At 35.1% G+C, this 14,713-nt stretch overlaps 1 protein-coding gene across 1 annotated transcript in view; it reads right to left on the reverse strand.

Annotated features, from left to right (window-relative positions):
- Positions 1 to 742: 742 nt before the first annotated feature.
- The window catches only part of RIPK2 (receptor interacting serine/threonine kinase 2), a 29,352-nt gene continuing 15,381 nt past the window's right edge, over positions 743 to 14,713 (reverse strand). Inside the window, exons 5-11 of the mRNA XM_049633174.1 lie at positions 14,150 to 14,199; positions 12,671 to 12,832; positions 8,352 to 8,437; positions 4,909 to 4,998; positions 3,944 to 4,037; positions 2,152 to 2,307; positions 743 to 1,557 (exon numbers count right to left, since the gene is read on the reverse strand). Coding sequence (XP_049489131.1) covers positions 1,220 to 1,557; positions 2,152 to 2,307; positions 3,944 to 4,037; positions 4,909 to 4,998; positions 8,352 to 8,437; positions 12,671 to 12,832; positions 14,150 to 14,199 — 976 coding nt within the window. The 3' untranslated portion in view covers positions 743 to 1,219. The remainder of the gene's footprint in view (positions 1,558 to 2,151; positions 2,308 to 3,943; positions 4,038 to 4,908; positions 4,999 to 8,351; positions 8,438 to 12,670; positions 12,833 to 14,149; positions 14,200 to 14,713) is intronic.

Here is a 14,713-nt window from a genome sequence, read left to right on the forward strand (position 1 = left end):
ATAAAATATTTAATTGCCCCAATACCTTCTGGTCATTTAAAAAAGATGTTAACAGGGAAAGAGAGGGAGGAAGGGAGGGGCAGAGAGAGAGGGGGGGGACGGACAGAGGATCTGAAGTGGGCTCATTGATGGCACATAGCCCTATGAGGACCTTCTGATCATTTTGACTCTTATTCTTTTTTATAATACTGTGGGTCTGATACCTCTTGAAAGTCTGTACTTTTGAATTTATCCTGCATCACACTTTTTGCTGACGTTGGTAATAAACATTTTCAGAAGAGAGATTATTCCTTGTAAGTTTTCATTTAGTGACATAAGCTGTTAAACATAAAAATAACTCATGCTCTATCTTTATTGTTTTGGCTAAATCTGGTGAACAGATTAATAAGATAAAGATGCAGCCTTGATATTATGCAGCAATTAAAAAGGATGAGTTAGATTTATGTATGATCTGGAAGGCTACACATGAGGTACTATTAAGTGCAAAAATTAGTGCCGTATAATGTATTAAAATGATAATACTAATGAAAGACCCTTTCCCAAATGAGCATATACTTTACATAGGAGTAGGAAGAAGGGTAAAGAAGGATACACATTATGTTAACTTTGGTTACCTTGGTTGCTGGTTGTGGTTAGAAATGAGGGTGGAAACATGTTGAAAGATACATTTTTTCTTCATATATTTTGTATTTTACCTTCGAAATATTTTTTTAAAGAGATTCCAATGAATAAGATTTAAAAATGTAATCTGGATAATAAAGTTTAATGAACAACTTTTTTGGAGAGGATTTGAACCTGGGACTACGCATGAGAAATGCTGCACTATCTCTAATTTAAAGGTTACATTTCAAAAAGCCAAACTGTATCTGAGACAAGTAATAAATAATCCAAAAGAAAGTGAATATGAAAATGGCTTCCATGAGAAATGCATGATACTGTAAGACATTGTTATGTACAAGAATGACATTATATTTGAAAACTAATTTCAATTAACCAAAGAGACAAACTGAACTATCTAGCAAAATGCAAACTTTCTACTCTATTAATTAAAAAAACCCAAAAAACTGTAATGTCACAGGAGAAGACTAATATTTACCTGAGGAAGAAACTCCATTAAAGCTTCTAATACTCATGTGGATTTTGTAAAAACAATATGATAAAGGCAACAGAAATATAAAATACTCTCATAGAATAACTTTTCTTCTTGAAAGAGAGTCACTTACAAGCTTTTATTTTGACATAAATTTAAAGATTGTGATAGAGAAACCACAAGTATTTCCGGGTAAGGCTGAAGACCCATTTGCTTGTTATCTTTCAACTTTTGTACTATAACTCTGGCAAATTCTTCTCCTTGAATGTCAGTGGTGTCCAGTAACTGTCTGACCCTTGAGGTTCTTGTAGGTTTGGTACTAATGAGTTCATAGTCCTCCTTCATGATCAAGTCCCTGGACAGAAGAGCATCCAGCGACTGGTTAAGGCAGGCTTCTGTCATCTGGCTCACAATGTCTTCCCTTTTGCTCTGGATCCACTGTTGGGCTACGCCAGGCTGTAATCGCTCTGTAGGAGAGCAAGGGATGACAAATGAGTTGAGGACAGATAGACAGCTATGAAAAAAATTGGATGAAAAAAGAAACAGTAAGGAATAAAACCCAATTTTACTGTGATTAGGCTAATATGAAATACAAGTACTTTGGGGGATGCTGTTAATTTTCAGGAAACATACAGATATTTGGGTTCTCTCTTCTTTTCCCTTCAGTTCCCTTCTCAGAAAAAGCCTTTTTATATGCTATAGATCCATAGGAGCAAGCCCCACTCTGTTGCAGATATCTATATTTCTATAACTATCTATATATTTAATATAAAAGATACCTGCATATTTTTAAAAAAACAAAAACAACTCTACCTTTAGTAACATATTAAGTCACACCTCCTCCTGGCAGTCCCTCACTAGATAGGTGTTCATGGAATACCATGTGGGCCTATTATTACATGTCAGCACTCACAGCTTCCAGGATTGGAAGTGCTTTCTTTCTTAAGAAGGTACATATTTATCATGTTGAAGAAATAAAGACAAAACTTCCTGTATGGCAAATCTACTGAACATATAGCTGTGAAGTAAACGGCATCATTTACAAAGTGTTGTATACTTACCTGAATTTCCCTCAGCTGAGAGTGGATTTATTACTGCTAAAGAGCATGGGGCGGTCCTGTGATCACAACAGGTCACCTTTTGAGCTACAGAAATGTGACTATCACAACTGTGATTTACTGGATAGTGATACAGCGTAGAGAAGTCTTGAGTTTTTCCTACAAAACACAGTATCTTCGTTAGGGGCAGAATAGTCCTTAGCTATTCTTATTAGCTAAAATATCAACATCTGGATCATACGGAGTATAGTATTCAATGTCTTTATATTTTCATTGGAATTAAAGCTGGTTCATAAATCTAATCCACAAGTAAATACATTTTAGAACAAAAAGGGTTTATGAAAGTTTTTTACCATACTTTTGTGTTTATGTAAATTATAAATTATGGAATTTTACTTCTTCACATAATCCCACATTTCTTCTTCTGTGTCTTCTTCCTCCTTCAGCACGTTAAATGTGTCCTCTAAATCTATTTATGATGTGTGTTTTTCTACACCCTTCTCTGGTGATCCTATTCAATCTCAGGGCCTCAACTGTCACCTCTCTTCCCAAATCTATGTAATTAAATTTTCTGTCTTCGTTGAGCCTTACATTTTCAACAGCCCACTGGACATCACCCTCATGTGTGCTGCTAAGCATCTCAAATTAAAAACAAAACACTAAAAACTTAATTACACATCTAACTCTAAAATCCGTTTCAACTATTTCTGTTAATAGCACCAATGTTCTCCCAGTCATCAGGCTTGATAACTTGTTCAGTTCTTTTGTCTTCCTTCCTACAAGTGGAGATCTATAAATTCTTTCTTCCCACAAGTGAAGAGCTATAAAGCCCCTCAGTGTGCTCTCCATAACATCCCTTTCACTATTTCTTCCTTCTTCTACTCTGAGGTCTTATAATCTCTCGTGTACTGCAGTAACAGGCCAAAAGTCTAACTGATTGGTTTCCCCACTTCCATTCTCCTTTTCCTTCCAAAATATTCCACATATTCTAGACAGGATGAGTCTTCCTAGAGCAAAAAGTTTTTTTTTATCAAGTCACACCCTTGCTCAAAAATTTGCAACAGTTGCTTCCCACCCAAGAGAAAAAGCCCAAATAGCTTAGCCTAGTGTTAGAAATTGTGATGGTATGACTCTACCCTAATGATCTTTTATCTTTATTAATTCATATCCTCTTCACCAGCTAAACCCAACTACTCACTGTTCTTTGTGTTTTCTTGCTTCTGTGCCTCTATGTTGTTCCTTTTGCCTGGAAGGCCCATCTTTATAACTATAGGTCCAACCTTCAGTCAGAAACAATTTCTTCATGATGACAACATGGTGTAGTGGAGTGACATGAAAATATTTATCAAAAGACCTGGCTTCGAGTCTTGGGTTTGCCAGCTACTAACTATGTGATCCAGGAAGTCTTGATCTTAAAAATCTGTAAAATGAGGAATATCTCCCTCACAAGGTTGTTGTGAAATACTTTGTAAAAACTTACTTTTCCAGTGTATTACCACAGCTCTACATCCATATCACTTTCTATCTCTTTACTACGGTTATTTAGAAATATTACTCTTCCCTTAGAAGATATGTTTTTTAGAGTCTAACACAATGCCTTCAATATTTTAATGTATTTGTAGAACATCCCAGTACTATTTTCACATCTTTAGATTCTGACAAAAAAAAAAATGAGTCACGACTGCAAATGAAAGACATGTTCCATATAAACCATGACTGCTTACCAATGATACGATCTTAAAAAAAAAAAAAAAAGGAAACTTTGCCAGCAATACTGATTGAAAAGCTTACATACTAGGTAAAAAATCACTGTCTTGAGACGCTGACAGGGACTTTGAGGCTCCAGTAGAACCACTAGTTTTATGGAGCTGAGAGGATCCACACGATTCCTAAAGTAAACAGAGGATCAATGATTTAGATTAATAGAAAATCATTTTAAAAGTTATACAGTTTTAATTTCTAAACAGTTGTTGCTTTTGGTTTACTATAAAAAACAACAAAACTATTACAATTTATACCTTACAAAATTAAAGAAACACATATATAAAATAATAAGCTTTATATATTCTTAGGAGAAATTATTAACTTGAAATATGAATGAATGCTACTGAAGAAATCTTTCCTTTTAGATGGTCATGCAAATGGCATTTTCCTTCCAGTAATCACTGTAGGAGGTAAGGATAAGGGTGTACATTGGATAGTTTACATTTGGATAAATATAATGGTAAAACTATAATCAATGATTTGTCTATATACCACACAGGAATACTGCTCATTGTATAAAACAATGACAGGACGAAAGTTAATGGCAAACAGAAAAGCAAGGACTATGTATGATTCAATGAGATGAACATGGCATGAGAATTAGGAGCACTGGATTTCAAACCGGAGATTGCCATGGGCTACCTAATAAATCCTAAAATCTCCCTAGCTTTAGCTTCCCATATATTAAGGAAGGAATTAAGACTAATGACTTGTTTTTTTAATTTAAATTTTTTTTAAATGTTTATTTTTGAGAGACAGAGAGAGATAGAGTGTGAGCATGGGAGGGGCAGAGGGAAAGGGAGATACAGAATGTGAAGCAGGCTCCAGGCTCTGAGCTGTCAGCACAGAGCCCAACGCAGGGCTCGAACCCATGAACCGTGAGATCATGACCTGAGCCAAAGTCAGAGGCTTAACCGAATGAGCCACCCAGGCACCCCAAGACTTAATGATTTTTCATATTCTTCTCACATTTTGAGTTTATCGACATAATTTTACCTCTTGTGGCTCATGAGTTACAGGTATGTTCAGAGATGACACCATTTCCTTCTTGTCGCATAAGTGAATAGTGCTCAAAGTACTCTGTAACTGGAATGAATGCATACATGTACTTTAGTTGGAAGTGATTAGGAAGCTTTATGAATAAAATACAATCTACTTAACATAATTTATGTTTATACAAAACAAATGGAAAGTAAAGTTACATCAATTGAGGATATATGATCTAAATGTAGAGACAGTGTAGTATAGGAGCAATAACTTTATAGAGAAACAAACTGAATCCTGCCTCATATTAATTGGTTACCTTGAGCACATTTATCTTTAAAGATTGACTAATACCTACATGCAGGATCGTTTTAGAGATTAAGTGAGGTAATGAATATAAAGTGATACAAACTAGGTACTTAATAAATTTCAATTTATGTATGTGTATGTATCTATCCATAATTCTTAAGCATTTACTATATTTTAAGCACTGTGCTTGTAAGTACAGTATTATTTTACAGATAAGAAACTGAGGGCTGGAGTAAGTAAAGGATGCAGAGGGTACTAATGGAATGATGGGGCTACGTAGCCAATCAGGTCTGGTTTAGAATCTCAGGATACCTAACCATTGGATTTTAGGTGTGAGACTTAATCTCAGTTTACTTATCTGCAAACTGGAGATAAGAATACCTATTTTTCAGGAATACTGTAAGGAGGATTATAAACAAAAAAGCCCTAAGATTACTTAGTTAGCCTTCAATAAATGCTACTAGCTATTAAGCAGATGGGTTACATACATGCTATACCTCTCTATTAAACTCATTTAGTGATTTATTCCCATCGCTATAAAGCAATCTTGGATTAACTGCCATCACTAGTGAGTGATTTAAAAAACAAACCTATCAGTATGCTTTTTTTTCTCCAAACCAACATAATGCCAACTGCTCCCAGCCCTCCATTATTCATACTTATTACGGTCTTCTCCATTACCAGGTAAGGAATTTTAGAAGAAAAGCAACTATTCATCTGTATATATAATCTACCTACCATAGCACTTTGCACAAAGTAGTCCAATGAACATTTGTTAAATACATTTTTATGTGAACCTTTAGAGTTATTCTTTGGGTCTGTCTCTGTTATACAAGGCTTTTCTGTGATTTTAAACTTACTGAAACATTTTTGATAATGCAATATCCTTGAATTAGTAACATTATTTTTCATAACTAATCAGTTATGATAATTCAAGTTATTTATGAACTAGTAAATCAATCCCTAGAAGGAAATGAAAGGGAATATTAAGGAGAAACTCCTTTTGGTTCGGTTGTTATTATTTAATTTATAAGAAAGGCTATCTGTGAAAACATAAATTACGGGACCTGGTTCAAAGAAATGAAAAAAATGTAGGAACCTCAAACGAGTCACCTTAACTGGTGGTCTTTGTTTTCAGAAGTTTCTTGATGAAAAATCTTATTAAATTTGTATTCTATTGTTGGCCCTGCCATTAACCAGCTGCGTAGGGTATTATGTAACTTTCCTATACCTCAGTTACCTCATCCATCAAATAGAAATGATATTCTTTCCCTACTAGTTTCACAGAATTGATACAGAATTTCTTTTTAAAAAAATTTTGAGTGAAAACAACATAGCTATTTAAAAACACCAAAGAAAGTAATGCTGTTTTAGTAATTTAGCAATGCTATCATCAAAGGGTATTCAGGTATTTGAAAATATGTACTTTAAACTATTTTATTTAAAAAAACAAAATTTCTTCTAAAATTTAAGGTTTATTTAATTTTTAAAAATTTATTTATTTAGAGAAAGAGACAGTGTGAGTGGGGGCGGGGGAGAGAGAGAGAGAGAGAGAGAATATGAATGAATATATCCCAAGCAGGCTCCACGCTACCATGCAGAGTTGGACGTAGGGCTCAAACTCACAAACAGAGATCCAGACCTGAGCTGAAACCAAGAGTTGGACACTTAACTGACTGAGCCACACCCCAAAATTAACCATTTTGAATATAGGTCATAGTATTTAAGTAGTTTGGGGACAAGAAAAAAAAAAACTGATACGGTTCTCTTCCACTTTACAACCAAGAGAACCAATTCCTCTATTCACCTTTGCTTGGCAGAAGAAGAAAAAGCTGGAAGGAGACAAAGAGAACTGAAAAGATAAAGCAAAAATAAGCATTACAGATGTCTGTAGCTACTAAGAAGTGGAGACACTGGAATGTGCTAAAAAAGATTGTACCTACTGAGAAGTAGGAAGGTCAGTGAAAAGCTATCAAAAGAATTAAAACACAGTTCTTTAGTGCCTTAAAAAGAGGCACTAATACTGCTATCTTCAATTTTCAGTTTGGTTAAAGGTAGTCGTTTTCTTCACACATTTCCCTTTTAAACCAAGGTTATGTCAAAGATACAGCAAATTGCAAGAAGCAATCAAGGTCATGTAGTGATACATAAATTGTAGACTATGCTTGTTCACAACTTAAGACTTTGGTTAATAGCTGATTATTTTTATTATTATATCTCAAATGCAATTTAATGAAACTCAGCACTTGCTGAGCTCATCTATGCTTACTTTGTCCCTAAAATACTGTATGGTTACTTTTTAATACATTTTGATAAATTTTAAAAAATGTTTATTTATTTTTGAGAGAGAGAGAGAGAGAGAGGGAGACAGAGAATCTTAAGCAGGCTCCACGCATTAGCACAGAGCCCAATGTGGGGCTCGAACCCATGAGCCATGAGATCATGACCTGAGATGAAATCAAGAGTTGGATACTCAACCAACTGAGCCACCCAGGCATCCCTCAAATCTATAATATTAAGAAAACGTTTCAGTAATAGGGCTCTTCAATTGTTCTGATCTACAAAAGCCAGAATGAGTCAATAAGACAATTGTTCTAAGTAATTCTTAGCAACGGTTACTTTGATTTATGTAACATGGAGTGTTTGAGTGGGAAAACAAACCAAAACAAAGCAATAAAAAATACACATTTTAGTCTCAATTAATACAATTCTATAGCTTAACTTTTTATAAATCTAAAAAAAGCCCAAGAACATTGAATAAAAAGAAGTGAAAGAACCCAGACTTCTTTACTCTGTATATATTACAACAGTAGGGAAGAAATACAGGTTAAAAAAACTCTAGTGACTTAGGGCATTCATTGTACATAACTGGTATTCATTACACATCTTAAATTTACATTTGATATATGGGAGTTCTAGAAATGTCTCTGAAATCTAGAATTGGCCATTTGAATGAAATGGAAAAGCTCTTTGGTGACAGAGAAAACAGTATTCATAGTCTCTGGTAAACTCTATTGCCCTAATACTGTAGCCTGTATTTGTGAGAAGTAGATACATAAAAACGGAATTTAACTAAGCTGAAAATCTCCATGAGTTATATATGATTATTTAAAGTTCAATTTCCATTATTTCATTTAGCAATTTACCTTTGTTTTCTTTAGTTGAATAACAGCTTCAAGAAAAGTTATCTCTTCAAATGTCCTCAGAACTGGTTCAAGTTCTATTAAACATTCTACATGAGAAAAAAAAAATTATTTGAGTTCAGATCTAATCATTAAATTGAAAAATATAAATGCTAATATTTACCTGATAAGGCCCTAGGTCAATTTTTCCCCAAACTGATGACACTCAACTCTGTTAAGAGCCTTTACATATGCATATAGATAGAAATATAGATCATGGAATACACTTGAGAGTCTAAAAATAAACCTTTATAGTTACGGTCAATTGCTTTTTGACCAAGTTGCTGAGGCAATTCAATGGGAAAAGGATCATCTTTCAACAAGTGGTGCTAGGACAGCAGGATATTCACATGAAAAAAGATAAATAATTTAGACTCTTACCTCATGCCATACACAGAATTAACTTGAACCGTATCGTGCACTTAAATGTAAATACAGGAGAAAATATTCATGACCTTTGGTTAGGTAAATAATTTTTAGATATGACATTAAAAACAGGGTCCATAAAGAATTTTAAATGCACTTCAAAAAAACTGAAAACTTTTGCACTTCAAAAAGCTGCTATTAAGAAAAATGAAAAGACAAGCCCCAGACTGGGAGAATATTTTTTGCATATCATGGATCTGGCTAAGACTTATACCCAGAATATATAAAGAGCTCTGACAATAATAAGGCAAATAAACCAATTCAAAAATGGGAATATAACATGATGCAACCATTTTGGAAAACATTTGGGAGTTTCTGAAAAATGAAAGATAAATTTACCATGCAACTCAGCAACTCAACTCATAGGTACCAATATAAGAGAAATGAAAACATGTTCACACAAAGACTTGCATATGAGCAGCCACAGCAGCATTATTCATAATAGCCAAGAAATAGAAACAATCATAATCACTACCACTACTACTATTGCAACAACAACAACAACAACAACAACAACATATAAACTTGTTGCCAAAGGGAGAGGCCAGGGATCCGGATATAAAACTGAGCATCACTAACGGATGATGTAACGGGAGAGTATAGATAGTAAATAGGTAGTAAAGGATCCAAGTTAGAGCTCTGAAGCATTCCAACAGTTAGAAATTGAGTAGAGGAAGTGAAAAAGATTGAGAAAGAGAGGATGCTGAGAGTGTAGCTTCTTCTGTCTTGAAGCAACCAGAAAGAAAGTTTCAAGGAGGGAATGTCTAATCTGGTGAGAAGCCAAGTAAGATAAGCAGGATTTTCTAACATTACCATCCTTGGTAACTCCCAACAGTGTAGCTTTCGTGGAGATATGAAAACAGAAGACTGATGTAAGTTTGTCAAAAACTGAATTAGACGTAAAGAAGCAGGGAAAACAAGTACGGGTAATTCCTACAAGGTGTTTAGATTTCAATGGGGGCAGAAAAATGAGGTGACACTGAAAGATGATATGGGGTTAAGATTTTTTTTCCTATATAAAGATAGGAGATAATAATGGAATATATCTGTATGACAGCTGAATGACCCACTAGATAGGCTGAGATGGACACTCAAGAACAGAGACAGAATATGAGGACGAGAAGCTGAATAGGGCTTGGGAACTGCATCCAGAGCACAAGTGATACGTTTACATTTGTGTTAAGTATATATATGGACACTTTTTTCCACTGGAAAAGAGATAAGGCAGGAAAGATGGATACAAGGACAACCAAGTTTGTGGATATGGTAGTGGAACTGTGAGGTAGTACTCTCTTACGGTTTCTATTTCTTAGTGCAGTGTGAGAACAGGTGATCTGTTAAAGGGAAGATGGAGCATGGGACGAAGGAGGTTTAAGAAGGGATGCTATGGGGCACCTGCTTAGCTCAGTTGGTTGAGCGTCCCACTCTTGATTTCAGCTCAGGTCGTGATCCCAGGGTCGTGGGATGGAACCCTGCATAGGGCTCCATGCTGACTGTGGAGCCTGTTTAAGATTCTCTCTCCCTCGTCCCTCTCTCCACTTGTACTCTCTCTCTCTCTCTCTCTAAAATAAAAAAAAAAAAAAATTTTTAAAAGAAGGGAGGCTAAGGTATTAACCCTGTCTTCCTTTCCTAAGCTCAGAATCTACCAAGAAAAGCCACACAAAAAAATGATAAATGATGATTAAAGTATCACCTTTATGGCCAATAAAGATTAATAGAGAAATTAACTTTAGATCTGTAGCCAAAGGGCTTGGAAAGAATTCACAGCTTTACTCAGCCAGAGTCTACATCTACTTCCACATGGGGGAGCAGAAAATGTATATATCCTTTAGATAGGCTGACTTCTAAAAGAAGGAAAAAAACTGAGAAGGGACCAGGTAAGCATGCTCAGTTTTTCTCCAAAATTAACAAATAAGATAAAGTCTGAGGAAGACTGCTGAGGGACACATAGAAGCTACAAAATATTCTCCCTATACTTTGCTTTTTTGGGGATTGAAATGGAATTTCATCTTCACTTTGGAAACATAAAAAAATGGGACTTGTGTGTCTCCGACAGTAATACAATATAATCACTGATTAAGACAGCAAATCTCAAACTTTTAGGTCTCAGGACTCTTTAAAATTATTGAGTATCCCAGTTTTTGTATATGTGGGTCATATCTATTGATACTTACTATATTAGAAATTATAACTGAGAAAATTTTAAAACATCGGAGTGTATGAGAACACATTCCATTAATTGCCGGAGCAGTGAAACCATCATACCTGATTTAGCCTCTGAAAAAATCCACCGTGTACTCATGAGAGAATAAGAATAAAAAGGGAAATTAATATCTTAGTATTTCTTATTCTGAAAACAGTTTTGATTCTGTGAATCCTTGTGAAAGTCTCAGGAACCAACCACCCCAGGGGTCCTTGTACCACACCTTAAGGACAGTTGATCTCTGAGAATGGAATACTAGAGATGTATTTGAGAAGCATAATAGAATTGCTAAGTAGTGTTTAGTGTGTAGTTTTGGCCACTAATTTAAATAGAAACCAATAACTTCCACTTCTGGAGCAATAGGGTAGGATTTACCGTCCTGCCTAAAATGACCAAAAAAAACCAAACAAAATACACGAAACAGTGGTTTTCAATACACTAGATACTGGGCAACAAAGGACAGAGATCTCTGAGGTGGGAAACAAATAAGGTGAGCCCTAGGACTGCCCAGGCTTGCTGCCTAGAGAGAGTTTCCAGCTGCAGCTTATAGGGGAAGTAAGGTGGGACCTCACTTCTCAACTGAGTGGAAAGTTAATTGAGGAGAGGGGGCTGAGAGTCTGGGTAGACCAAGGCAGATAGAGTTCAGAGGACAGTACCAGAGAGGGGAGAGGTAACACAGAGAGACAGCTCTGTGATCTGCAGAGGGCTCCTTTAAGTACTGATCAATGCAGGGTAGAGAAATCATTAAGCCAAAAGTCAAAGTCTTCAAAGAACAATAAAGAAAAGCCAGGAAGTCTATAGAAAAGTAAGTATTGCCTAATGGTATGATCTTCATAGGAGCTAGAAGTTTTAGAGAATGGAAAAGAAATGAGTATTTGGAAGTGGCACTGGGGACAAGGGAGGTATAGACCCTCCCAGATAGCTCTGGGAAATAAATGTGAATCCATTACAAGCAACTTTTGATTTTTTAAATATAGTAATGATAAGCAGTGAACACAAATTGCGAGTAAAAAATATATTTCATTGCTTCTATAGTCCTAGCCTGTGGCTTATTTTTCACTTTATCTTAATCACATCTCTTGAAGTGCAAAAATTTTCAATTTTTTCCAAGTCCAATTTTCCTTTTTTTCATGTATCTTGTTTTTGATGTCATACAGAGAGTTCTTTGCTCACCATAAGGTCAAAAAAATTTTCTATGTTTACATTTAGATGATGATCCATTCTACCTCTGAAATAAATCTTAATTCTATCTAATTTTTCTATCTAGGATTACCACCTTAATTAGTAAACTCTTGACAGTCTCTCAGCTGGTCTCTTTTCATCCACTCCTGCCCTTCTTCAGTCAATTTTCCACACAGCAACAAGAGTGCTCTCTTCAAAACTTAAATTAGATCATGTCATTTCCATACAATGCACATATTAATGCTATTCTATTGTACTTGGAATAGATTTATAACCTTTTGGTGGTAGCCCAACAGCTTCTCCTTATCTCTCTAATCTCATCTCATAAAATAAAAACAGCACGTGAATTAAAAAAAAAACAAAACCTTTAAGTTTGCCATCTAACTTGTGTAATTTTTCAAGGAATATTTTATTCATAGTATAGTCACTATTTTTCTAATTCCAAATGTCCAAATTAAAACTGTACACTCACTTAGGAAAGATGGTCTTTCATCTGGATTTTGTGCCCATCCACTTTCTATTAGAGAGATCATGAGTGCTCGATGAGGTATATCCAATGGTAAATTTTCTTCATTAGTGTCAGGTCGATGTCCTTGTGACACACTATACATGATCTGCAAAGGATTGGTGACTTCTGTCAAAACAAATATATTTCATTTATTAGAAATATATTATGATCTAATAGATTACTTAAATATGAGGGAAACTTAAACTGTTGGGAATAATGCATTACCCCTCCCCCTTTCTGTTAAAGAAGTATATATGTACAAATATATATTCCAGTCATTGAGATTTGTCTGCCTCCTGTGGTGGAGTTTATAGCTTCACCTCAGCTCATTAATTTTAAGCTTGGTCATGTATCTGATTTGGCCAATGGAATGTGAATACAGCAGAGCTCAAGTAGAACTGAGGAGAACCTAGTAGAGCCAAGGATGGCCACTCACATCATATGTGAATGAGAAATATACGTTTATTTAGTAAGCTACTGAGATTCTGAGGTTGTTACACATCAAACCGACCCTTACGAACAGAATGGAAGAATCAGAATAAAGAAATGGACAATATTATCAGAAAACTTTGAAATTATTCTTTAATGATTGCTGGTTATTACAGAAGAAGCATGAATTAAATTTTCAAATAAAGAATTTTAGAACTGGACTGAATCAAAAATAAATATTCAAAAATTTCATTTTGCAAATGAAAAAAAAAGAGGACTCGAGATTTAGTGGCGTGATCACACAGCTAATTACTATCAGGACAAGAATTATAATCTACCTTTTTCTGACCCTTAATCCAGTATAGTTTCCAATATACAGTGGATTCAGAATTGATAAACTATTATGCTTTTATAGTATGTTTCCACAAAATGAATGGTAGGCAGATTCAAAATAAGATGGGCTTTATTTAGATAGTTTTGAATGTGGCCTAGCAACATGATGTCATCTAGAACAAGGAAGTGAGGGGAACCTGGGTAGCTCAGTCAGTTAAGCATCTGACTTTGGCTCAGGTCATGATCTTGCAGTTTGTGAGTTCAAGCCCCATGTTAGGCTCTGGGCTGACAGCTCAAAGCCTGGAGCCTGCTTCGAGTTCTGTGTCTCCTTCTCTCTGCCCCTTCCCCACTCACACCCTGTCTCCCTGTCTCTCTCTCTCTCAAAAACAAACATTAAAAAAAAAAAATTTTTTTTAAAGATTTAAAAAAAGTACAGGGGCGCCTGGGTGGCTCAGTCAGTTAAGCGGCTGACTTCAGCTCAGGTCATGATCTCGCGGTCCGTGAGTTCAAGCCCCACGTTGGGCTCTGTGCTGACAGCTCAGAGCCTGGAGCCTGTTTCAGATTCTGTGTCTCCCTCTCTCTGACCCTCCCCCGTTCATGCTCTGTCTCTCTCTGTCTCAAAAATAAATAAACGTTAAAAAAAAAATTAAAAAAAATAAAAAATAAAAAAAGTACACTTACCTTCAAAAGGCTGTTTTCTGGATAAGACTTCCCATGTGATAACTGCATAGCTGTTTAAGATAAAAATATACATACAGTACATTATAAACTAACTATGCATAATAAACTAAAATAGCACTGATTTTAAAAGCTGACTACAGAGAGATCATTTTTGAAAGGGACAAAGTAGTGAAATACTGTATAAAGAACTACCATATACAACCAAGACCAGGAATATTTATATACAGGTTTGTTTTGAAAGGGAATTAATCCAATTTGAAAAATTAGCAAATTACTATAATAAAAATTTGAAGTTAAAGGATAATTTGTTGTGGATGATTCTTTAAAGACCTCTAATTACATGATTCTATTATTCACACAAAATAAACAGCAATAAAAAAGATGGTTTTATGTAGCCCTACTCTATTGACTTTTTTTGGTCTAAATACTATCTCCTTTTGTAGTGTTAAGTGTTGACCACACTGTTTCCTTCCCTCCTCCATCAATGTCAGATATGATTAAAAAAAAAAACAAAAAACAAAAAACAAAAAACCTTTGAGTACTATATTATAAATTGACAGGACA

Source organism: Panthera uncia, chromosome F2, assembly GCF_023721935.1.
Source record: "Panthera uncia isolate 11264 chromosome F2, Puncia_PCG_1.0, whole genome shotgun sequence".
Classification (NCBI taxonomy): domain Eukaryota; kingdom Metazoa; phylum Chordata; class Mammalia; order Carnivora; family Felidae; genus Panthera; species Panthera uncia.